The sequence below is a fragment of the Moschus berezovskii genome, chromosome 13, assembly GCF_049115385.1.
Source record: "Moschus berezovskii isolate FMDL1 chromosome 13, NW_MosBer_1.0, whole genome shotgun sequence".
NCBI lineage: Eukaryota > Metazoa > Chordata > Mammalia > Artiodactyla > Moschidae > Moschus > Moschus berezovskii.
In genome coordinates, this window is record NC_142472.1 from 50,488,937 (window position 1) to 50,512,928 (window position 23,992).

The window sequence follows — 23,992 nt, forward strand, 5'->3', positions numbered from 1 at the left end:
AATAAAATTAATGTTTCTTCTTCTCCCAGATAACTCTTTAGAAGGAAGTAGGTTTTACTTTTCCTCAAAGTTAATGTTTCCAGGCATAATGTGAAACCAGGTGGGAGGATAGTTCTTTTCATTCCTGTAAGTTTTACATTTTTTGGAGAAAAAGGATTTAGTATTGTAATAAAATGATAGCTCGGTGTTTGATATACAGTGAAGATACCTCAAAAGTCCCATGGTTTCCCAAGAATGCTTTCCTAGTACTCTGTTTAATAGAACTAAGGAGCTTTTCTGAAGCTTTCTTCAAATTACGGGTTTTTAGTACAGGTTTTGATTTGTTTTAAAAACCAGTAGGGAAGAGTGACAGTGTTAAATTCTTTAGCAAATATCCTAATGGTTGAGTAGTGGGACTTTGAGCTGTAGTCAGATTAATACTTAGATTTTAATAAGCCTTAGTTATGAAAGGATGACTGAATGAAGAATATTTCGGGCTTCTATGTTTTTCTTTTTTGTCTATAAACTGCTAGAAATATTGATTTAAAAAATTATTCCTTTTTTGACATTAAATTTAGAAAGAAGTGCCTAATATTCTTGTTTTAATGTGCTTTTGGGTATAACTGATGAATTCTTAACACTTTATTGCTTTGCATAGTACCCAGTACCCAGTCTTTTATTTCTGCTTTTTTTTTTTTTAAATAAATGACTATAAAATCCTCTATTTCCATTCTGTTCATGGTTCCCCCTTAGAAAATCAGGTGTGGTTGGTGAAGTAGGGATCAAGAGTGTGGAAGGTTTCAAGGATGTGTGTACATCAACCCAAACTGTTCACGACAGGTCACGGGCTTTGTCAGTGTAGTATCTGTCCAGTGGCCTTCCCTGGCTTACTGAAGAGGGGCTCCTAGATTAGCTGAGAGGTGGGATTAAAGGTTACTGAAGAGGGGCTCCTGGATTAGTTGCGAGGGGGGATTAACATTTTTGAATTAAGAATTTAGTTTCTGCCTATTATTTAGATTGCTTGAAACAGTAACCTTTTTTCCCCCTAAAAGTAATATATAATCGTTGATTTTCTACAGTGATAGGAAAGCCACGAAGTGAATGATGATGCAATATTTGTTAAAGCAGAAACATGTCATACTTCAGTTCTTACGCTGTAGACATGTTAAGCTTTCCTAAGAGTTTCGTCTCATGAGTGGGAGGCAGTGATATTGGTGTTGGTAAGGAATGATGGTCTTTCACATGGTTTTCTGTTGACGTGGGTTCCACACAGTTTACCAGGAGTTTGTTTGAGTGGCTGAGTAAGGGAGAAACAGCCCAAAGCAAGAGGCTCATAACCTCTAAAATTGTGATTTTGGTATTAACTTCAAATTAGTATTGAGTTCTGTTTTTATCCTTTATCCTGAAAAACATACATAAATATTTTGTTTCCTTTTGAAAATTAGCATTAATCTTGCTCCTTTTGGGGGGCAGGGGGGTAGGAACATTCTAAATTTGTTTTGAATTTTCTGGAATAAAGGGTGTTGTTAGGACAAAATTCCAAATGTCTGTAATTATAAAATAATGAAGTGAGTTTGTTGTTCAGATTCTTTGGGTGGAATGTGTTTGGTTGTTGGCACTAGGCCTATGGAATTACTGTACTGTAACTGGAACTATTACCGTGTACAAGAAGTCAGTACTTTGTGTGCAAGTACAAATTAATGTGAGTTTTAGGTGTTATTGAGAACCATCTTACTGCATTTCACATTTGTTAGGATTTCTGTTTCTGGTTGGCCATAGTAACTCACTTGGATTTTTCATTGTCTTTGTAATGGGGTGCCCTACAGAGAGCCTTCATTCGGACTTGTGTCTGCTTTGACCCTGCATTTACTTCAACATTGGGCCCTAGAAAGTCACTCACTGCGCTGTGAGTGGAGGGGGCGGTCAGGCCCTTATTTCAGGTCCTTATTTTTACTTTTGCTGTGTTCTTGACATATAGCTGGTGCTTTGGCTTTTCTTTGAGTATAAAGCATAAACCCCGGAAACCTGGAGCACGTCAGTGGTTAAAGAACAGTCTCTGCTGGTGAGAGTTTTTTGTAGGGACTTTTTTATTATCAAGTGAACCAAGACCTGGTTGATAGTGCTCATGTTACTGCGGTTACCATGTAATATTACCAGTAGTATAACGTTTAAGCTCACAAGTTTTTGGACGAGAGATGTGATATTGGCATTACTTAATAGTCATAACTTATACTGTACATCTTCATTCATTTAACATTTATTCAGCAGGAGAAATACCAGACCTGGAGAAATAAAGAACCCATGTTCTAACTTGGGATATGTTTGTTATATAAGACCTGTTTACCCACACAGTGCTTTATGTGCCAGCTAGAATTTGTCGTGTTTAGGCATGGGACTCCCATGGAGGCAGGGAAAGGCTGACTCAGAGTAGTGAGGGGAGCTCCCTTGGGCCTGTTACCCACCACCAAGTACTTGGCATTTATTGCTTTGTCAAAACTTCTAAGTTGGTGGCTAAACTAAAGGGTAATTTCTTAAATTACAGTAATTTATTTCTACTGTAATTAGATAAGAACTAAATTATGAAAACTATTATCTTTAAAATTAATTATACCTTTTGGTCTACTCATTGATCAGGATATTAAGAAACAGTGAAAATGGGCAAAATCTAGGCAGAATGCAATCTCCAAAAATTCTGTCTCTAGGTTAATTGATTGACCATCAAAAAGTACAACTTGTTTATGTGTGAATTCTAGTTGGTTTTATTTTGTGTATTAAGTTGTAGACTAGTTAGGACTGATTGTTTTCCTAGATGTAGTTCAAATTTGTGGTCTTAAAATTTAATTGGTTTTTAATTAATTAAACATTGAGTGTTTTAGAACAAAAAGTTGAAGTTCTAGCTGTTAAAACAGTATATTTATAAAAGCCCTTGAAATTTATTAAACTATTGAAACAAAACACTTCAAAATAACATCCGTTATTTTTCTTAGCATAAGTGCTGGCTTCAAAATTATTCTGGCCTATACAGTTGTATAAATTGGTCTGTTATAAGTCAGTTGATCCTGGGAAGTCTATTCACTTTCCATTGTATTGTGACTGTGGGAGACTTGGACCTGTGTATAAGTGTGGCTCTCAGTTATTTTGTAATGTTAAATCTCACTGGACCAGCCTGGTCTACCATTGTGCACTTGTTTTGGTTATCCTCTCTTTGTAATGCTGGTCTTTGACTTCTGGTAAGTATAGAAAGGGATTTTGACAATTAGCTAAACTACTACTTTTAAAATTTTTGTGTTTTACTCTTATGATTTATAGTACAGTTTTATTTTTTCTTTATCAGACATTGTTTTATCACATTTGGCAATAATCACTGAAACGCTAGAACTCTTATAAAACTCATGTCTTGTAAAACATGTCTGGCTTTGTAAACCTTCTCCTGGGAGATGCTGACACCTTCCTTGCTTCATTAAGGCTGCCCGGTGTGACTGCTGTAAGTCTCAAGGAGCCCTCCGGGAGAGGGTGCAGTGGCGTGGTGAGATGAAGCACTTCTGTGACCAGCACTGCCTGTTACGCTTCTACTGCCAGCAGAGTGAGCCCAACATGACGACCCAGAGGGGACCGGAGAACTTACACTACGGTAAGAGTCCCTTCAGGTAGTGACCTGAAAAGCCCGCTGAGCAGACCTGGATTCAGGGTGGTGGTAATGAACAGTTGATTTCAGGGTTAGTTTAACATCAGTTTCTGTGGTTTCTCCAGGTGGAAGTACCTGCAGTGATGTTTTGAATGTTGTTTTTTTACTCTCTTAAAAATTTAATGGAAGTTGATAAAAATAAAGTCTAGTTGGGGTAGAGAGAATCTAAACAGAATTATAACGAAAATTGTTTAAAAAAATTTCATCTGCCTTGAATAGATAAAGAAGTTTTGGTACATATATGCAATAGAATATTACTCATCCATAAAAAGGAATGCATTTGAGTCAGTTCTAGAGAAGTGGATGAAGCTAGAGCCTGTTATACAGAGTCAAGTAAGTCAAAAAGAGAAAAACAAATATCATATAATAATATATATATATATGGGATCAGTAAATAAGGTACTGGTGAACTTTTTTACAGGGCAGGAATAGAGATGTGGACACAGAACAGACTCTGCACACAGTGTAGGAGGGAGAGGGTGCAACAAATTGCAAGAATAGCATTGAAAACATGACCATGTGTTAGATAGACAGCTAGTAGGAAGTTGCTGTATAGCACAAGGAGTTGACCCAGCTTCTCTGTAACAACCTAGAGTCATGGGGGGTTGGTGAGCAGGAGGTTCAGGAGAGAGGGCATGTATGTATCACTTATGGCTGTTGTATGGTAGAAATCAACACAACATTGTAAAGCAGTTATCCTCCAGTTTAAAAAAGAATTTGTCTGCCTATTCACTTGCAATTTAAATGAAAACGTTTTTCAGCAAATTGTATGTGCTCCACGGTCAATAGGACAAACAGCAAAAACCCTTTAGAAGATGTGACTTATTTAAGAGTTAAATCTAAGAAAATAGTATTGCTCCCAAAGCAGTATATACTTTCTAACGGAATGAAAGAGGGAAAGAGTTAATTCCACTACTTAGCTCTGTATTTCAGCTCTCAGAAGAATATGAAATATTTCCATCAGTGACTATTTCAAAAAAATCCATAAAAATTAATAAATATGGATTTAGAAAATCCTGAAGAAAGTGATATTTGTCTTATTTTAAATTTGTTTGTTTTTAGATCAGGGTTGTCAGACGTCCCGAACCAAAATGACAGTAAGTATTGCTTAAGTAAAGTGCTAAATACTGACTTTTATAATGTGGGCATAAAAATTAATTAGTCCATTTTAATCTGATTATAATAATAAAAGATTTTTTTACTTACCTGTTGAGATGGTTGAAGTATTCATATTCTGTTGAATTACCCAAAATAAAAACAGGTCTTTTTCTGCCTGCTGAGGGACACAAAGGTGGATTAGTTGTGGCCCTCACCCACGTCGGGCGAGATGACACATGAATACTCGTGTCCCTGGGCAAGAGTAGTGGAGCGTTTGCAGTGGGCGAGCGTGTGTGGTCCGGCGGCTGTGACAGAGCTTCTGAACAGCCAAGCAGAAGGTTGCCAGTGGACGACGATGAGCCGGAGGAATGTGGTGTGCAGAGGTGTGCACGTTTGTCCAGACTGCTCCCTGAGGCCAAGCTTGGAGGGGCCTGAGGTGGAGTTCTGGGGAGCCGGGGCAGGGTGGGCCGGCCGGCACCCCTCAGACAGGATGGGGTCTGTGCTGGGGGCCAGGACAACAGTCAGTGGAATCGTCCCATGCTCACCAGGCACTTGGTCCACGCTGAGGAGTGTAAAGATGGTTGCTTCCTGTTGGTCCTTTTTGTGCAGCCATAAGGCAACTCCCAAGCTTGTTTGCAAGCTTTTGACCAAGGTTTCAAGACACCCCTTCACCTGCACCGAGGCGAATGAATACTTGTCTCTTCCAGCAGCCCTGAGACCTCCTCAAGGGAAGATGGGAGGACGGAGAGGGTGTGACTTGAGGGGAGCCAAGCCTCTGCAGCGTCATGCTCCGCCATCCAGAGTCCTCCCCACCTAGTCCTATGAGCTCTGGGAGCCTTAGTTCCCCACTGAGGAGTGTTGGAGGATGACTGCTCAGCTGTGTAGTTGGGGGCGAGTCACTTCATGGTTCTCTGTGAGACTTTGCCCTCGTTTGTAAGTGGGGCTTTGCTCCTTGTGGTGGAACCTCCTCAGGGTCATTGCAAAGAGCGCTGAGACAGAGGCCTGCATCAAGGAACTGTTGGGGCCCTGACTTCAGAGCTCTTCGCTCTGTCACCTCTCCTGGCCATGCGTCGCTTGAGTCTCAGTTCCCTCATCTGTAAAACAGGAGGAGAAAACACCTGCTGCCCATGTGGTGCTGAGAGGGTTAGAGGGCTCATGTTATAAGGTGCTGTACGGGTGCTGTGCATGGAGTCCCGCCCATGGGAGCTGTTGTATATAATAGGAGCTGCAGCCAGAAGCTGTGCCTGCCAACAACAGCACGTGTTTCTCAGAGTTCTGGGGCTTCCAGCAGACCCAGGGCCTAGCGAGGGCCTCTTCCTGCTTCCTCTTCCCATCTTGCCATGTGTCCTCATGGGAGGGGTGGGGATGCGGGAGCCCTTCTGTGAGGGCCCCAAGCCCATTCATGACCTCATTGCCTTTAGGTGCCATCCAGTTGGGGTTCCATCTCAGTGTGAAGTTTAGGGGACACAGACACCCAGCCCTGCAGCAGATACTCAGGAGGTGTGGTGGCTGTCATCATTGTAGTCTTCATTATTGGGAGTCCTTCAGCATTCGTTTTCAATAGGTATAGACCTTGCCTCTTGACTAGCAGGAAAGGAAGAAACTTTTACCAGATGACCAAGTTTAGTTGACATGGAGCCCTGTTTGTAGAGTGACAGGAGTGGAGCACGGGCGACCAGGATGTCTTGACTTTGACCCCTGGTTCATAAGGGGCTTTGAGAGCATTTCTCTGTTCAGATCCAACTTGCCTGGGTTTGGTGCCCACATTTTTTCTGTTGCTTTCCCCATAGCACCTTTGTGGCTGCCCTTAGGGACAGGGCTTCAGCTTCCTTCACAGAGTGTGTGCGTGTGTGCACGTGTGTGTGCATGTGTGTGTGATGTGAACAGGCTGAAGCATCTGACAGACTATTAAGATACATTTCTAAAATTACCCTGAAACACACAGCTTAAGGTTTGATAGCATTTATGGTAATTCTTTTATCATTTTTCTTTTCAGAGTTAGTACCACATTAACAGTTTATGCAGTAGAAAAAGCCAGAGTATCAGAAAGCCATAATAATTTCAAGAATTTTTTTCTTTCTCAAATAAAAAGAGCCTAATTATTTTAAAATACTGGGTTAACAACCTTGCTTTTTCACTTAGGAGTGAGACTTGTCTCTTACATTTTTTAAAATTTTGCTATGGGGACTTACCTGGCAGTCCAGTGGTTAAGACCCCACACTTCCCATGGGGTGGGCGCAGGTTCACACCCTGGTGGAGAGCTAAGATCCCGCACACTGCGGAACCAGACACTATCAAGATACAGTGGTAGCTTGATAAGCAGATCTGTAGAGGGGTAATACTGCACTTTGCCGATAGTTGGGGTGACCATCTGTGTTCCCTCCACTGGAAAACACTGGATATTTTTTAATAGCAAAAGCAGTAAGAATTAGAGGCAGAAATAAAATATCTCTCTTTGCTTCTCTGTAGGGCTCAGCACCACCCCCTTCTCCAACCCCCAACAAGGAGATGAAGAACAAGGCGGTTCTGTGCAAACCTTTGACTATGACCAAGGCGACCTACTGCAAACCCCACATGCAGAGCAAGTCCTGTCAGACAGGTGACCCAGGCCCTGCCCTTGAGTGCCATCCATAATCTTTCCAGCAGTGGCTGCAGAGTAGATTGTTGGGTTGTTTTGTCACTTTCTGTTGATTTTGCTTCTCTGGTTCTAGACATGCCTTCAGAATACAGCATATCATTTACAGTCATTAATAAAGATCAGTCTCTATGAAGGCGTGTGAGTTGTGTCGCCAGTGATCTGGTTTCCTTGGGGGCCAGGGCCCACTGAAGTTAAGTGAGCTCCTCTGAGGAAACCATCTCTTTGAGTGTGATCTGTAACCATAACTATTCTGTTTCCTTGTCATAGTGAGTTGAAATCATTCAACCCTGTATTTTCACCGAATTTAAATATTAGCTGTATTCTGTTGTTTAAGTAAACCTTTTTGAGGGGAGTGTGCTGGGGTGTCTGGAACCATATTATATTTCAAAAAATGTTTTCTTTCTTTTTAAAAAGTCTAAGGACTTCTCTGTGGTCCAGGGGTTAGGACTCCCCACTTCCACTGCAGAAGCTAAGATTCCCAAACGCAGTGCTTTCTATAAGTTAGAATAGCTACTGCATTCAGTTTTGTTGTTTTTAACTTAACTAATTTTGTGAAAACTGGGCATTTTTTAAAATGGGTACTCAGGGCACCCTGAGCAGCTGGGTGGGTGGCAGTTGAGGCTGATTGCTCCCTGACTGCCTTCTGTGTCCCCAGATGGCGACTGGAGGACGGAGTACGTGCCTGTGCCCATCCCTGTGCCCGTGTACGTCCCAGTGCCCATGCATATGTACAGCCAGAGCATCCCTGTGCCCACCACCGTGCCTGTGCCCGTAAGTCACACTGCAGGGGCTCCCCCCCCACCAAACGTGTGGGTTCAGGGGGCAAGGATGAGGCTTGGCTGCTTCTGACCTTCACTTGGGTGTGGTGGAGGCTCTGCCAAGGGTTACTCTGTGTTTAATTAGGTATTAGGTAAATGGTTCCAACTGATGTCTGTGTCTGCTTTACATATACTATGTTTTGTATTCATATTTGTTTTAGAAGAAAGTAAGATTTGTGAACCAGAAGGTTCACACATGGTATGGAGCCTCATACAGATGTCATCACATGCACTGCTAGGCCCCTGTGTTAGGGCATGGCTGCTGGAGACCCCTGGCAATGGAAATACCTCAGAAATTAATTTTTACTTCAAAAAGTAGCTGCTTGTATTTGGGCTTTCCTGCGACAGTTAACATACAAATTCTTTCCAAAGCTTCTAACAAATCCAGTATTATGAAGTAGATCACATGTCAGAGTAATTTTTAATTTGGAAAAGTACCTTGTAGGCGAGTGAACCTGATAGTAGGTCCTCTGTTCCCTTAGGTGCCAGTCCCTGTGTTTCTCCCTGCCCCCCTGGACAGTGGTGAGAAGACTGCTGTGGCCGAAGAGCTGAAAAGCACAGGTTCTTCAGATGCCCTGGGCACAGAGCTGCTGACCATGACGGACATGACTGAGGACGAGGGGAAGGCGGAAGGCGCCGACCTCCACAGTGAGCTCCCCACTGCCCGGGGTGGGCAGAGTGGGTGGGGGTCTGGGCTGGCCCGTCACTGAACTTCGGCCTAGGGGGTGTGGGGGACGCAATGCTGCAGAGGTGATTGCAGGTTGAGACCCATGTCAGATCTGCGGTTGCTCTGTGATGCCAAGCCCACGTTCAAGCCCAGCAATTTATAACCTATTTCAAAGGGTGTCTGTTTTAATGGTTGACAGAATTTGGTTTTTAAAATCAAATCTAAATTAATGCTTGTTTCAGTGGGTGAGCTCAGACACAAAACTGACTTGTAGTAGGTTTTATAAAGATCCAAACTATTATTTTATGATGGTTGTCCCCAGTTTTGTTTTATTCATTTATACTAAGAAAGTAAGTTGGATTATTTAAACCAGGGCTTGTTAGGGCAGTGCTGGCCAGAGTAGCTGGACGCGTGTGTGCTGGATGCTTCTGTGTCTGAGCACATTTCTCCATATTCGTCCTCCTGTTCCCTCACCCAGAGCGCAGTGCTTTGTCAGCATGAATCCCTCCTAGAAAGGCTGTTATCTTGTGCAACTTTTGTTTCCATTGTGCGCATGTCTGTTTCCCACCACACCCTGAACTCAGTAAGATGCCTTTCTCGGTGGGTTTCAGTACAAAAGTGTTTAAAACAATTATTCAAAACATTAGAAGGCAGTTGTAAATAAGCATGTATTGAATGATGTGGAAAACCTAGGTCACAATTCAAAAAGAATGTTATAAATTCCAGTTGTCTGTGCTCATAAGTTTATTTTTGACCAGAGATTGCTCTTAGAAATACTCTATAGAGTTGTTTACTCTTAAAACATGCTTTTTCTCTTTTCAGAGGCACAGTGAAAACTTACAGGATTGAAAGTTTTTGTGTATTCATGATTGTTTAATTCAAAGCTTATAGTAGCTTACATTTGAAGGTGCTGCATGCTCTTTCCTTTTGTGATAAATTAAAGCTTCTTGTTTTGCATTTATAATTAAGTAGCTTTTCCCAGATTATATTTCGGTTATTGTTACAGTTTTCGGTTTTGTTGTCTGATGATACTATGGCTTGATTACAGGTGTCATTATTGAAACAGACATAATTGGTTCTGACCTCTTGAAGAGTGCTGAGCCGGAGACCCAGTCCAGCATGCCCGATGTGCCATATGAGCCAGACTTGGATATTGAAATAGACTTTCCCAGAGGTACTGAGCGTGCAGTTTTGCTCTTGGAGTATGAAGTGTGTTTCTAGACTTTAGCTATGGGGTCATCATTGTGGTTATGAAACAATTTCATGTTCGTGTCATTGCCTGTACTGTTATTTTTCTTTTTCATGCAAATAAAACTGAGCAGTTTTCTTCCAAAAGGAAGCGCATGTTGAATTGTAGGAACTTAATTAACAGGATTTCCCAGAGCCTTAAAACCTTAAAACTTTCATTATAGGAACTTTTGGAGATGGAAGAGTAAAGAAGTGTTGGCGTCTTTTTAAAAATTTAAATAAAATATTGATAGTATTTTTCTTAAAACCTTTTTGAAAATTAAGTTAACCTTCACAGGGAATAAAGATGTTTTTAGGTCTTTTGTTGTGAAAGAAGCGTGTTCTGTTTTTCATTATTTTCTTAATCTACTTACGGCCAGTAAGCGTACTGAACACAAGTGTTTAGATGTAATAGGTTGAAACAGATTTGTGCTGAGATCACATAGATCTTGTAATTGAATTTCAGGTTTTAGTAATTTTCCTATCACACATTCCATGAAATTCTATGTTGATGTGCATTATACGTGTGTTTTAAGAGTCTGAACAGATGTTATCAGATCTCATAGATCAGGTTAGGTAGAGAAATGTTTGGTTCTCCAGCCAGCACAGGCTGCCCTGTGTGTGGTATTGTGCAGAGTCAGGGATTATCTGGTCCTTTTGTTGGTTGAGTTTATGTGACGCAAGCCTATGCTATTATGTTTGGAGTGAAAGTTCTTCTGATTTGATTGTCAGCTGCTGAGGAGCTTGATATGGAAAATGAGTTTTTATTACCACCTGTTTTTGGAGAAGAATATGAGGAACAGCCTAGACCTCGATCTAAAAAAAAGGTATGAATCGTGATGGTGTTCTTGTACTCACATCACATCTGTGCGAGTAGTGAGCTTCAGTTGTACACCAGAATATGGGAAGATACTTCTTTTTCCAGCATTTAAAATGGCTTAAAGGTAAAGCTTTTATTACTTCATTTCTCTCCTGTTATAGTTGAAACTTCATAGAAGAGTGAATATCATTGCAACTTAGCTTTTATTTTTAATTTTTATCTTGATTAAAGGCTGACATACTTTCTACAAAAGTAAATTCACTACTTTTACAGCAGTTGATGCTGTTTTTCCCCCTGTGACTTGGTGAGGTTGAGGTTCACAGTTGGTTGTGTCTGGTCTCTGTGAAGCCTTCCAGCACATAGGAAGGTGTGCTGGAGAATTCAGTCATTCAGGGCTCTCAGACCTAAACAAATGAACAGGTATCATTGTTCTGAACGTTTTATTAACAACTTCCTGTATTTCTGGTTTCCAACATAAGCAAGATCTAAATAAAAGAAAAAGATGACTTCACAAATTTCTCCATAAAGAAAGGTAAAACTGAAAGAGGAGTGAGACCTGTGGTAGAATGAAATGGGACTTTTACTTGACACCACGCACAAAAATGAACTCAGAGTGAATCAGAGACCTGGATGTAAGAACTAGAACTCTGGGAAGAAAACAGAGGCCTAAATCTTGTTTAACTTGTGTCAGGCATAGTTTCTTGGATCTGACACCAAAAGCTCAGGAACAAGACGGAAAATAGGAGAATTGGATTATAGCCAAATTTCAAGTTTTTTTGTGGCAAACAGGAAAGCAGGAGGAACTGAGTTATTCCCTAAGATGGAGTCTGGGAGAAGTTCTTTAGTTCTCTTTTACATGAATATTTGGAATCCTCTTACTTCAGATCTTTAGTTTATTATTTGTGTCTTTATTATCTCATCATCAGTCATTCTCACAGCAAAAGTTAATATGATTTTGTTAAACAAAGTAGTTTATGCAGAAATACTGCATTCCTGCAGAGAGATTTCATGTTGTAGGTAACTGTTCTCAAATCAGAAGTTCCAGTCAGCTTTCTGTAATATGCATTTGTTGAGAGATGGCTTACTTAAAGTCATGAGATAAATAGGCTTAAGGAAGAGATATGACTATGGTGTTTCATGACCAGGGCACCAAGAGGAAAGCGGTGTCAGGGTACCAGTCTCACGACGACAGCTCTGACAATTCTGAGTGCAGCTTCCCTTTCAAGTACGCTTATGGGGTCAATGCCTGGAGACACTGGGTCCGGACAAGGAGGCTCGAGGAAGACCTTCTGGTTTTAGACGGGCTGACACCTCGTAAGTGCTCTGATTCTGTTTTCACTGGTTCCTGTTTTGTTCCAGGCTTTTTGTTATCCACCACCTTTGATTTTGAAAAGGTTGACTGGAACTTAAAATACACTTGAATTCTTATAGAATAAAGTGATTTCAGAAGGTTTCTTAATCTTCAGACAGTAAATAGCAAGTACTTTAAATTTCTTTTCTTAGCTAAGTCAGTGAAGTTGAAAGAGGATCTGCTCTCTCACACCATGGCTGAGCTGGACTATGGCCTGGCCCACTTTGTCAATGAGATCCGAAGGCCCAATGGGGAGAACTACGCACCCGATAGCATCTACTATCTCTGCCTTGGAATTCAGGAGGTCAGTAATTTCACAGCTCTGAATTATAATGTTGTAAAGGAAGGTTGTTATGGTAGTTCTTCTAGAGAAAAAAGTTTTCTTCTAAGATATTATGTAACATAAGGATTTATTGGCTTACCAAGCAAGGCAAAAATAATTTACTTGAAATAGGGTTGTTGTTGTTCAGTTGCTAAGTCGTGTCCCACTTTTTTCAACCCTGTGGACTGCAGCACGCCAGGGTCCCTTGTCCTTCAGTATCTCTAGGAGTTTTCTCAAATTCATGTCCATTGAATCAGTATCGCTGTCTAACCATCTCATCCTCTGCCATCTTCTTCTCCTTTTGCTGTCAGTGTTTGCCAACATCAAGGTCTTTTCCAGTGAGTCGGCTCTTTGCATCAGGTGGCCAAAGTATTGGAGCTTCAGCATCAGCCCTTCCAGTGAATATTCAGGGTTGATTTCCTTTAGGATTGACTGGTTTGTTCTCCCTGCAGTCCAAGGGACTCTCAAGAGTCTTCTCCAGTACAATTCCAAAGCATCAGTTCTTCGGCATTCAGCCTTCTTTATGGTCCAACTCTCATATTCGTACATGACAACTAGAAAACCCATAGCTTTGTTGGCAAAGTGATGTCTCTGCGTTTTAATAGTCTGTCTAGGTTTGTTGTAGCTTTCCTTCTAAGAAGCAAGTGTCTTTTAATTTCATGACTGCATTCACTGTCCGTAGTAATTTTGGAGCCCAGGAAAATAAAATCTTGTCACTGCTTGTCACTGTCCGTAGTAATTTTGGAGCCCAGGAAAATAAAATCTTGTCACTGCTTGTCACTTTTTCCCCTTCTATTTTTGCCATGAGGTGATGGAACCAGATGCCGTGATCTTAGTTTTTTGTATGTGAGTTTCAAGACAGCTTTTTCACTCTCCTCTTTCACCCTCATTAAGAGGCTCTTTAGTTCCTCTTCACTTTCTGCCATTATAGTGGTATCATCTGCTTGTCTGAGGTTGTTGATATTTTTCCTGGTAATCTTAATTCCAGCTTGTGATTTATCCAGCCTGGCATTTCGCATGGTGTACTCTGCATATGATTTAAATAAGCAGGGTGACAATATATATAGCCTTGACATACTCCTTCTCCAATTTTGAACCAGTCACTTGTTCCATGTCCAGTTCTAATTGTTCCTTCTTGACCCCCCATACAGGTTTCTTAGGAGACAAGTAAAGGTGGTCTGGTATTCCCATCTCTTTCAGAATTTTCCACAGTTTGTTGTGATCCACATGATCAAAGGCTTTGGTGTAGTCAATGAAGCAGAAGTAGATGTTTTTCTGGAATTCCCTTGCTTTTTCTGTAATCTAATGAATGTTGTCAGTTTGCTCTCTGGTTACTCTGCCTCTTCGAAACCCACCTTGTACATTTGGAAGTTCTTGGTTCACATTCTGTTGAAGCTTAACTTGAAGGATTTTGAGCATAACCTTACTAGCATGTGAAATGAGAGCAATTGGATGGTAGTTTGAACATTCTTTGGCATTGCCCTTCTTTGGGATCGGAATGAAAACTGACCTTTTTGAAAATACTAGGGAATTGTAACACGACTGAAGCGACTTAGCAGCAGCAGCAGGGAATTGTAAAGGATTTTCTTAGCTGCTTTGTATACAGTTTTGGTTACATTTACCTCCACCATTGGTTTATTTTATCCTTCTTAGATGATTTCTAATGGATTTACAACATGCATCTTCAGTGACTCATTATTGCCCTTCATATCTTCATGCCCCGTTACACACGTGACACTCTCATGCTGTGTATGGTCCTGGTTCCAAACTTCCGGGCTTTGTGCTCTTGTCCCATGTTTCCCTTATACTTTCTTTTTACTCATTGGAGATGGACTTTGGTGTTTACATCATTCTTTAACAACCCTCACTATTAAGGATTGTCATAGGAAGCGATAAGATTCGTAAGTTTGCACTGACTTGAAGAGAGTGGAGCTTAGAGAACCTCTCGGGCTGCTCGGCGAGGCCGTCATAGGTGTGGGAATCCAATCCCCGCCCCGAGCCTCACCCTGCATCCCCTGGACCCTGTATGTAGTGGAGCCACCTGCTCTGTTCTTACTTGACAGGCTGAGGGCTCTCATCCTCTTACATCCTGAGCTCTTAGGTGCCTCAGCTTGGAGTGTTTTCAGGAACAGATTAATTGGTAACTTAACGGTTTCTTTTGTTTTCTAAGTGTATAGATAAAGATAATTTCCTATTTTATAAGTGTGCTAATAGACATAAGGTGTTTATTTTTTTCTTAGGAAATGAAGAGTATAAGTGATATAAAATTAGTTGATTTTCCTTCAAGTTTCTTTTTGTTTTTTGTTTTTTAGTACTTGTGTGGTAGTAATCGAAAAGACAACATATTTATTGATCCAGGATACCAGACATTTGAGCAAGAATTGAATAAGATACTCCGAAGTTGGCAACCAAGCATACTTCCAGACGGTAATGCTCCTTTAAATACAGTGGCAGTGACTTTCTGCTGGGATCTCCTTGTTTTTTATAGAAAGTGTGGCTAAAAATAAGAAATAATTTAAATTAGAGAGTACTTATTCATGAATATATCAGATCGTCCTTTGTTGAATTAGAACTGAATGTGATTGATAACTAGTGTTTATGAAGAACTTTGTAATAAATGTGACTTAATTTCTCTGGAGTAAGAAAGAAGCTGAATGTTTGTTTCTTAAGCCCTTTAGTAGAGATTCTGATATAAATTTCTCTTAGAAACCTGTTTTAGATGTATAAAGAAAACTTGTTTGAATGGAAATGACCTATTTTTTTTCAGGATTTCTACAGATTTAAATCCCCTTCAGACCACAGTCTGCTCCTCACCTGGAAGACCAGGAGTAGACCCCAGGCCTGGCCCCAGGGTCTAGTTGTGTAGAGTGTTGTGGTTCTGGCTCTGTATTGTTTCAGAGCTGCGTAAGGGATGCTGAAATTCATTCTAGTTGCCCTGGAGTGAATGGAGGATTGGATTAGGTTTGTTCTTGAATTAACTATCTGTTCCTAGACAGTTACAGGAAAACTGTTTATTGTAATTCTTTAAAAATATTTCTCTCTATTTAAGGGTCAATATTTTCTCGAGTTGAAGAAGATTATCTCTGGAGGATAAAACAGCTAGGATCACACTCTCCAGTAGCTCTTCTGAACACCCTGTTCTACTTTAACACTAAGTATTTTGGCCTGAAAACAGTGGAACAGCACTTACGGCTTTCCTTTGGCACTGTGTTTAGGCACTGGAAAAAAAACCCTTTAACCATGGAAAATAAAGCCTGTCTTCGGTACCAAGTGTCTTCCTTGTGCGGAACAGATAGTGAAGGTAGTGTAACCGGTCTCATTTGGGATTGACTGTGGCAGGGATAACTGCTTCTTGCCTGACTAAGAGGCCATATAGGTCCCTTGTTAAGAACTCAAGGACCGTCGCTTCCATAAGATAAGACAGCCCATGTCGTGTTAAAATTAGGAATTACCAGAAGCCACAGCTTCTGGCTGTGAGCACACCTGGTCCCGTCCTTTGGTGTAAGAGCAGTGGGAATGAACACAGTGAGTCGGGTCACCTTACTTGAAGGCTGGATGTAGAGAGTTTATGTGATTTTTATTTCTTAAGATAAAATTACTACTGGAAAAAGAAAACATGAAGATGATGAGCCAGTATTTGAACAAATTGAAAATACAGCCAATCCTTCTAGATGTCCTGTGAAAATGTTTGAATGCTACTTGTCTAAGAGGTGAGTATTTATGATACTTGATTTTTTTAAATGGCGTTAACAGGTGCTGTGATTTTATCATTACCAAGAGGTGACTTTTTTTCATTGATCCTTTTAAAAATTTTTCTCTTTTCTTATTTCAATTATAATGTTTTTAGTCCTGTTATTATAAAGCACCCAGCTTGTATCTCCTAAACATATGTTAAGAAATTACTCTCTACTAAGGAAATTATTGCTGTCATAGAGGGTCAGACAGTAAACACTGTAAGGTTTGGGGGCTGTGAGTCTCTCTTGCAGTCAGTGAAATTTTTAGAGATCACAAATTATTTTATGCTTGTTCATTATTTTATATATGCACTCTAAGTTTTAAAAGGTAAACATGAACTCAGAATGTATTTTCTTAGGTAATCAGTTTTATAAACTGTCCCCAGGTTAGCTGTCAACAACCATGAAAATAGTAATGTCATCTCTAGGATGGTTATTTTTAATAATTCGTATTTCAGGTGGTTTTGGGTAGCCATGTCTGGCTACACCAGTATTTGAATCTTCCAGTCATATTTTATTCTGTCTCTGGAACTGGGATGAATCTTGAAGAATTATAATTGGCAGTGCTTTACTTGTTTAATGGCAGTATTAAAATAATGATTAAAAATAATGTTTCTGTCAATGGTGTCTTAGATTCAGTGAAATAAAGAATTTAAATTATGGTGGGAAAATAATCTTACTATAGAAATTAACTTTCAGAATGTCTCAAGTGATAGAATATTTAATGTAGTTAATCATGCATGTGGTCTGCCCATGTAATGTGGTAATGGTAGCAGAATTATTCTTAAAAAAAAAAAAAAAGAATTATTCTTGAAAGAAAAAAGTAAGTTGTGAGGAATTTTGTATACATACTGTGAAATTGACTTTCTTCTTTCTTCCAAAGTCCACAGAATCTTAATCAGAGAATGGATGTTTTTTATTTGCAACCAGAATGCTCTAGCTCTGCAGACAGCCCTGTCTGGTACACGTCCGCCTCACTGGACCGAAACACCTTGGAAAACATGCTCGTACGGGTTCTTTTAGTAAAAGATATTTATGATAAAGACAATTACGAACTGGATGAAGACACAGACTAAAAAAAGGAAGGATTCAGAAGCAGTCGGGATAACAGCGTTAGGCAGTCATGCTGCTAGATCTTCATTATGGAAACATTTCAGGTTTACTCCTCCTGTTCTGGGTTTTGTAGCAGTGCACCCACACCGGGTACTACCATGTAAATAATCTGTGAGTGAAGTTGCCATTATTCTATGTAGTGGTTTTAGGATACTTACAATACATTCAAATTCTTTTTTTTTATTATTATTTATTTGATTAGGTATGTTTGTAACTTTTTACATTACAAAATATGAATGAGAATGTGCCATGTATAATTTTTTCTTGTAGTAAGAAACATCCATATTGCACCACTCTGCTGTTGCAAAGCTTCCTGGAAAGGGGGCTCTTCTGCTGGGTTTCTGACTGAATGGTTGTGTGTGGGGAGCACCTACTAAAAGTTTAGAACTTGCAGTGTCTTTCAGAATTTTTAAAATAAACTGTAAACTAATGGGCTGGGGTTTTTGTTTTGTTTTTCTGGGGGTTTTGTTTGATTTATGCTTTAGTTCTTAAAGCCTTACAAGCTTATGTAGAGAGATACCATCTTTTGTACCAACAACAGATGAGGGAATGCTGTTGATCCTGGTGTGGATGCTGGTGAACTGTTACGTGAGTCCATACTGCAGGCCAACCTCTCTGTTCCCCGTATTAAAACCTTGGTGTCCTTTCCTCACTGGTGGCTTTCCGTAGCATCCCAAACAATAACAGTTTTATATATATACACACATATATACATATACACACTTGTATATATATGTGTGTGGGTGTATGGGTGTACATTTGTGTACACACACACATATAAAAGATGATGTTAATACGTCATAGAGACATTTTCTTTGTGAAAACATCTGATGAAAATATAAAATTCTGTTTTTTATGTCAACCCTAAGTACCCCTTCACTATATAGGCATTGGTTTTCCTCTGCCCTTGAGGACACAGATCACATTTGGGTCCCTGGATAGGGCTCCATAGCTTTAAAACTTTATGAGAATTCTTGTACCTGCCCTCATGCTAGGTAAAATTATGTTCAGAAATGCCACTCCTGAGACTGTCATTATGGAAAAGAGTGAGTTGAAATAAGATAGGAGCCAGTGAGGATTAGAGTACAATGACTCTGCCAGTTCAGGTGATTGGAGGGCAGAGAAGGAGACTGATGGATCAAGTGTATCTCGAAGGAAATCACTTTCCATGTTAGATTGTTTGGCTTTTACATTTTAATTACTTCTTATAGAAGATTGCATTAAAAAAAACTTTATACTGCCGCATGTTGATTTATCTATTCAGACCTTTTCTTTTAGAACAAGGAAGTTTACATAGAATCCTACTGTCTAGACTGAGGAAGTGCCAACTGTGATTATCTTGAAGAAATCCTTTGGCTGACTTCATAGAGCTTGAGTGTGATAACATGGTCTTATTTCCAATTTCTGAGTCACTTCAGTGATGTTCATTATTAAAACTGTTTGGGGGAAATTGGGCTACTTTCCACAGTGGTTAAGCAATGTCTACACATCCCTTAAACATTTCTCTCTTACTTGGGATAAATGTTAGCATTCAGAAAAAAGTCTCCTCAGTCATGATTTGGGAAATTTCATGAGTGTATTCAGCTGTATATTTAAGCAATAATTAACAAATATTTTTGGCATAGAAATTACTTTATAAGGTTCTAACTTGTTTTATAAGTTTGAATAACTTTTCTGTCCTTTAACTGGTTTTATATTTGTGGATTTGATAGGCAGATTGACAACAAATCTGATATTACTTAAATAGATACAGATTGCTCATTGTTTAATGAAGTAGGTAACATTTACAATAATACAAAAATTTTCTCATCCTCACCTTTTTAAGAACTACGGCTTTAAGCACTTTTCCTATAAACACATGTTGATTAAAGGTGATTAATTCTAACCATCTTTTATTCTTTGAGCTGGTGCTGTATTCCACCCAGAGCAATAATGTGTACCTCATGTGTGTTTTACCAAACGCCATACATCCTGCTGTGGCCCCACTCTTCATAGCACCTTGTCTTGCTATTTTCTTTCTCTTTATTGTGAAAAAGGCTTCCCCCTTTTCTCAACAGAAATGTCCGCATAGTTCTGATGCTGATATAATTGAGGATTTACAACTTCTGTCTTTGTCTTAACTGCAGTCCAAGGACTGGTTAGCTTGACTCTCAGGGGCAAAAGAAGAAAATAATCCTATTTTGTGAGGACTGTTTGTTCTGTGAAACCACTTCATCTGGAGCACATTTTGTTGCTTCCTGGACCTCCTTAGTTTGTGGTCCTACATGACCGTGAGAAAGGGGCAATGAAATGATAGTTCATTTTGCTCCTCAATGGTTCTGATGCCAGTGCCCTATAACTATAACGTTGTTGCCTTCAGATTGCTGTTAGAGATGCTCTGTTTTTTTGTTCTGAAGAAGATTTTGCCATTTAAAATGAATTAATGAAAAAATTTTTAATCATATTGAAAAAAGTGAATTTCCCATGCAAAATTGAGTCTTCATTAACACTTTTTATTTTAGACTTCTAACTGTATTGGGTAATGTAAGATATTAAAGGACTTTTCTAGGCAAGAAACTCAACTCTTCTTTTGGCCATACAGTACATTATTTTAAATAGGATCTAATGTTTCTCTGCTATGTGGAGTTGTTACCAGCGGATTACACACTGAGACAGGGAGAGGCAGCTGTGTATTGTGTTGTGCGTCACACGTCTGTTACTGCCTCCTGATGGGGTCTCATTCTGTCCTGGGCGACTGTGGCTTGCGGTTAAGGTGGTTGTATGTGCACCATGTTAAGGGTCACAGTGATGGAGAAGTGATAACATTGTACAGTTTTGGTTTATACTGCTCTTAATACCGGTCCATTTAACCTGAGATCTTAAATGTCTTGCAATCTTAAATCACTATAAAAATTTACACTTTTATTTTTCTAGTTATTTCCAGAATGTACTATCACACACGTATCACTTATGTTCCCAAGTGAACACTGCCTACACGGTCATCTTGTTTCCCTCAAACAATGTGGTCACGAAGGTGTGCGTGAAAATGTTTTTTAGGGAGTAAATTTATTTAATTAAATTATAATACAGTTGGATTTTCCCCCTCAATAAGCCCCATACTCATTTTTAGAGCACTTATTTGGATTTCAGTTATTCCATTCTGCTATATTCTTAGAAATAGACAGTTAATGGTTTTTTCCCCCAAATTAAGTACTTCTCTTTTTTTTTTTTTTTTGCCATTCCTGAATATAGCATGCTTGAAAATGACACCACTAACAAAATCTTACAAATTAGAATTTGATGTCCAGAACAGGTTAATTGTGTCAGTCTGAGTAGAAACACTTAAAATGGTGTCTCAGTTTGTACTCTCCCCACCATTACTTAGAAGCTAGATCTTAGAGGGGTACTGCAAGTAAACTGCTGTTACTGCCTGAAAAGTTGGTGATGGACAGGGAGGCCTGGCGTGCTGTGATTCATGGGGTCACGGAGAGTCGGACACGACTGAGCAACTGAACTGAACTGAACTGAACTGCCTGAAAATGATACTGGACAAGAGAAAGTTCTTAATATCTGGACACATAATGTCCTAATTGATTACTGAGTTAAACAGTCCATGAATTTAGGCCTTTTGAGAAAAAAGAACGAAAGAGAAACCAAGATTTAATCTGTGAATAAAGTGTATATTAGGAATAGAACCAAAGGGGCCCACAGACCCTGTGGATATACCATTGGAGGTCCCTGTTTTTGTTGAATGAAGCAAGTGTAGATCCTGCCGGGGTCCAGGGGAAGAGCAGTTGGCTCTGGGAATAAACAAAGGACCGGGTCCTTTATTCTGTGTGAGTCTCAGTTTATTTGTAAAATGAAGGCTTTGCCTTGGATTTCTGATTGTGGAATTTCAAATTAAGTGTGGTTAATATTATACTTAAGAGACTTTGTATTAAATTTTTGCAGATTTATGTTTGCATCCATATGATTTATTTAGCAACATGTTTTTTTGGAGAGTGGAACAATCTCTCCTAAAATAGCCTGAACACAAAGGGCATTAGACCTAGTCTGTGAATCCTGTTAGATAACCCGTCAGAGGTACACTTTGCACATGGAAATTCGTTATCACAAAACCTAAACCACAGATCTTCATTTCATATTTTTGTGCCAGAGAGCTACTGGGAACTATGGTAGTTAGGAAGAGAAAGTAAAAGATGAAGATAGTGTTCCAAAGGTTAAATTATGAGGGTTAACAAGATATACTTGTAAGGATATTGAACTCCTGAGGAGCACTAGGGAACGTATCCAAGATAGTTTAATGCAGAGAGTATTGTGGATACTTGGAAATCGTCTGATAGTCTGTTAAGATCTAGTGTAGTCTTCATAGACTTCCACTACCACCTGTGGTTTATTTATATTCCTGTAATCTTGACATTTCTCATGGCTCTCTAGCAAGTGATCAGGAGCTATTACTGGTTAGTTTAATGGTTCCATTTGGTGGCATCCCTGCTCACCTGTGGTTTCCAGACCAACTTGTAACAGTGCCCAGAGCGGCAGCTAGCGCTGGTGAGTCAGGTGATACCAAACCGTGGAACCATATGCAACTAAGGTAACAGCTTCTAGGTTGTGTGATGTGCATGGAACACATAAGATCCAATATATTGCTTCAACCACTGAGGATTTATTTCATAGCAATTGGTTTTGGGAGGGGGAATCTCAGGTGTTTTTTTTTTTTTTAAGTCACCAGTGTGCTGTTCATAGCCCTGTGTGGGAGACTCAAGTTTTCCATTTTGATTGTGTCTGTGCTTCTAAGCTGCTGTCAGCAGGTGGCAGTAGTGTGCAGCCCCAGGCTTCGTTGCTCTTTTTTGTTTATACAACTGTAAATATACTGCACCTCTTTATCAGAAATTCTTGGGGATTTAGGATCCAGAATTTATTTAAAAAATAAAAAAATGTGCCATGGGACTTCCCAGGAAGTCCAGTGGTTAGGACTCCACACTTCAATGCAGAGAGCACAGGTTTGATCACTGCTCAGGGAACAAAGATCCTGCATGCCATGCAGCAGGGCCAAAAGAATAAAAGACTTGGGGTCTCAGAGTTGCTGCTGCGGGATTGCAGGTCTGTAATAAAAGTAATGGCAGATCTACTGTCTCATTCAATGAAACATCTAGTATTTTTTTTCTCTTGTGTTGCTCCATTGGGTAGAGGTAACTGAAAGCTTTCTGTAAAATTTGCTTATTGAAAATGGCAGGGAACAGGCATAAATACAGTGGCAGTTGTAGAAACATCATTGAATTCTGAAGCTTAAGAACAACTGCTTATATTTTCCTTTTTCCTCAGAAATTGTAGCGTGACTGTTCTGCTCAAAAGCCTTTTTTGAGTGGCTCATGTTATGTCCCAGAGCTGTTTATTCATCCAATACACACTCTCAAGTGGCTATTATTCTCTCAGGTGCCCTAAGCAAGGCGCTGGGAACACAGTTCAGTTCAGTTCAGTCGCTCAGTCGTGTCCAACTCTTTGCGACCCCATGAATCGCAGCATGCCAGGCCTCCCTGTCCATCACCAACTCCCAGAGTTCACTCAAACTCATGTCCATCGAGTTGGTGATGCCATCCAGCCATCTAATTTTCTGTCATCCCCTTCTCCTCCTGCCCTCAATCCCTCCCAGCATCGGAGTCTTTTCCAGTCTTTTCCACTCTTCACATGAAGTGGCCAAAGTATTGGAGCTTCAGCATCAGTCCTTCCAGTGAACACCCAGAACTGATCTTTAGAATGGACTGGTACCTCTCAAAAGATGTGGTCTACGGTGGGGAGAAGGGAAAGTGTGATGGAATGCCAGAATAAGATGGAGCCATGGGCCTTACTGAACACGATCACTTGTATTAATAAAATTTAATACACAGGTCAAGTAATTTATACAGACTGCTCTTAGCCCAGCTTTCTGACCCTGACTGTAGGCCAGGCCAGGTCTCTACTGTGCTATTGGCTTCCCAGCTGCATGCCATGGTTATGGCCCCCCAGGTTCCTGAGGGGGCCATGGGGCAGGAGCAGGTGTCTCACCAGAGATAAGGTCACAGGTAGGGGTGAGTGTGCATCCGGCTCCATCCCCAGCACCTGGAAAAACCCTGCACGGGGAACGTGTTCATAAACATTTGTTGAGTGAATTAAAGATTGTAAGCACTTTTAAAGTCAAGCACCTAGAATGTAACCTGTGGGAAGCATGACCCACCATCCATGAAATAGCACCTGCTTTGGGTTCACCTCTGAACACTGGTCTGCATCTCCAGGAGTCAGTCTGATCGGCCGTGTTTTCATTCTCTGGAGCTGCTGGTTGCCCATGACTTTCCGACTATGAGGGCTGAGAGAGTTGGGATGTAGGTCTTGCAGGTTCATAGTCATGTTCAAAATAGAAAGAAGTCACTAGTGAAGCTTAAAATGCAGATTTCTGACCTGTCTCTGGGAGGTTGATTTAGTAGATACGGAGTGGGTCCCAGAGAGCTGCATTTTTAACACCTGGATTCAAAACCCAAGACCTACAGTCACAAAACCTCACTAACATTTCCTTTAGAAGAGATG

General features: G+C 40.2%; 1 protein-coding gene across 6 annotated transcripts in view; it reads left to right on the forward strand.

Annotated features, from left to right (window-relative positions):
- The window catches only part of LOC129556404 (zinc finger MYM-type protein 2), a 69,790-nt gene extending 51,907 nt beyond the window's left edge, over positions 1-17,883 (forward strand). For all 6 annotated transcript variants that reach the window (XM_055426419.2, XM_055426418.2, XM_055426421.1 and 3 more), the window contains 13 exons: positions 3,445-3,610; positions 4,727-4,761; positions 7,232-7,361; positions 8,056-8,171; positions 8,701-8,866; positions 9,934-10,059; positions 10,845-10,939; positions 12,078-12,246; positions 12,436-12,587; positions 14,918-15,032; positions 15,655-15,906; positions 16,195-16,315; positions 17,223-17,883. In XM_055426419.2, coding sequence (XP_055282394.1) covers positions 3,445-3,610; positions 4,727-4,761; positions 7,232-7,361; positions 8,056-8,171; positions 8,701-8,866; positions 9,934-10,059; positions 10,845-10,939; positions 12,078-12,246; positions 12,436-12,587; positions 14,918-15,032; positions 15,655-15,906; positions 16,195-16,315; positions 17,223-17,415 — 1,836 coding nt within the window. In that variant the 3' untranslated portion in view covers positions 17,416-17,883. The remainder of the gene's footprint in view (positions 1-3,444; positions 3,611-4,726; positions 4,762-7,231; positions 7,362-8,055; positions 8,172-8,700; positions 8,867-9,933; positions 10,060-10,844; positions 10,940-12,077; positions 12,247-12,435; positions 12,588-14,917; positions 15,033-15,654; positions 15,907-16,194; positions 16,316-17,222) is intronic.
- Positions 17,884-23,992: the final 6,109 nt, after the last annotated feature.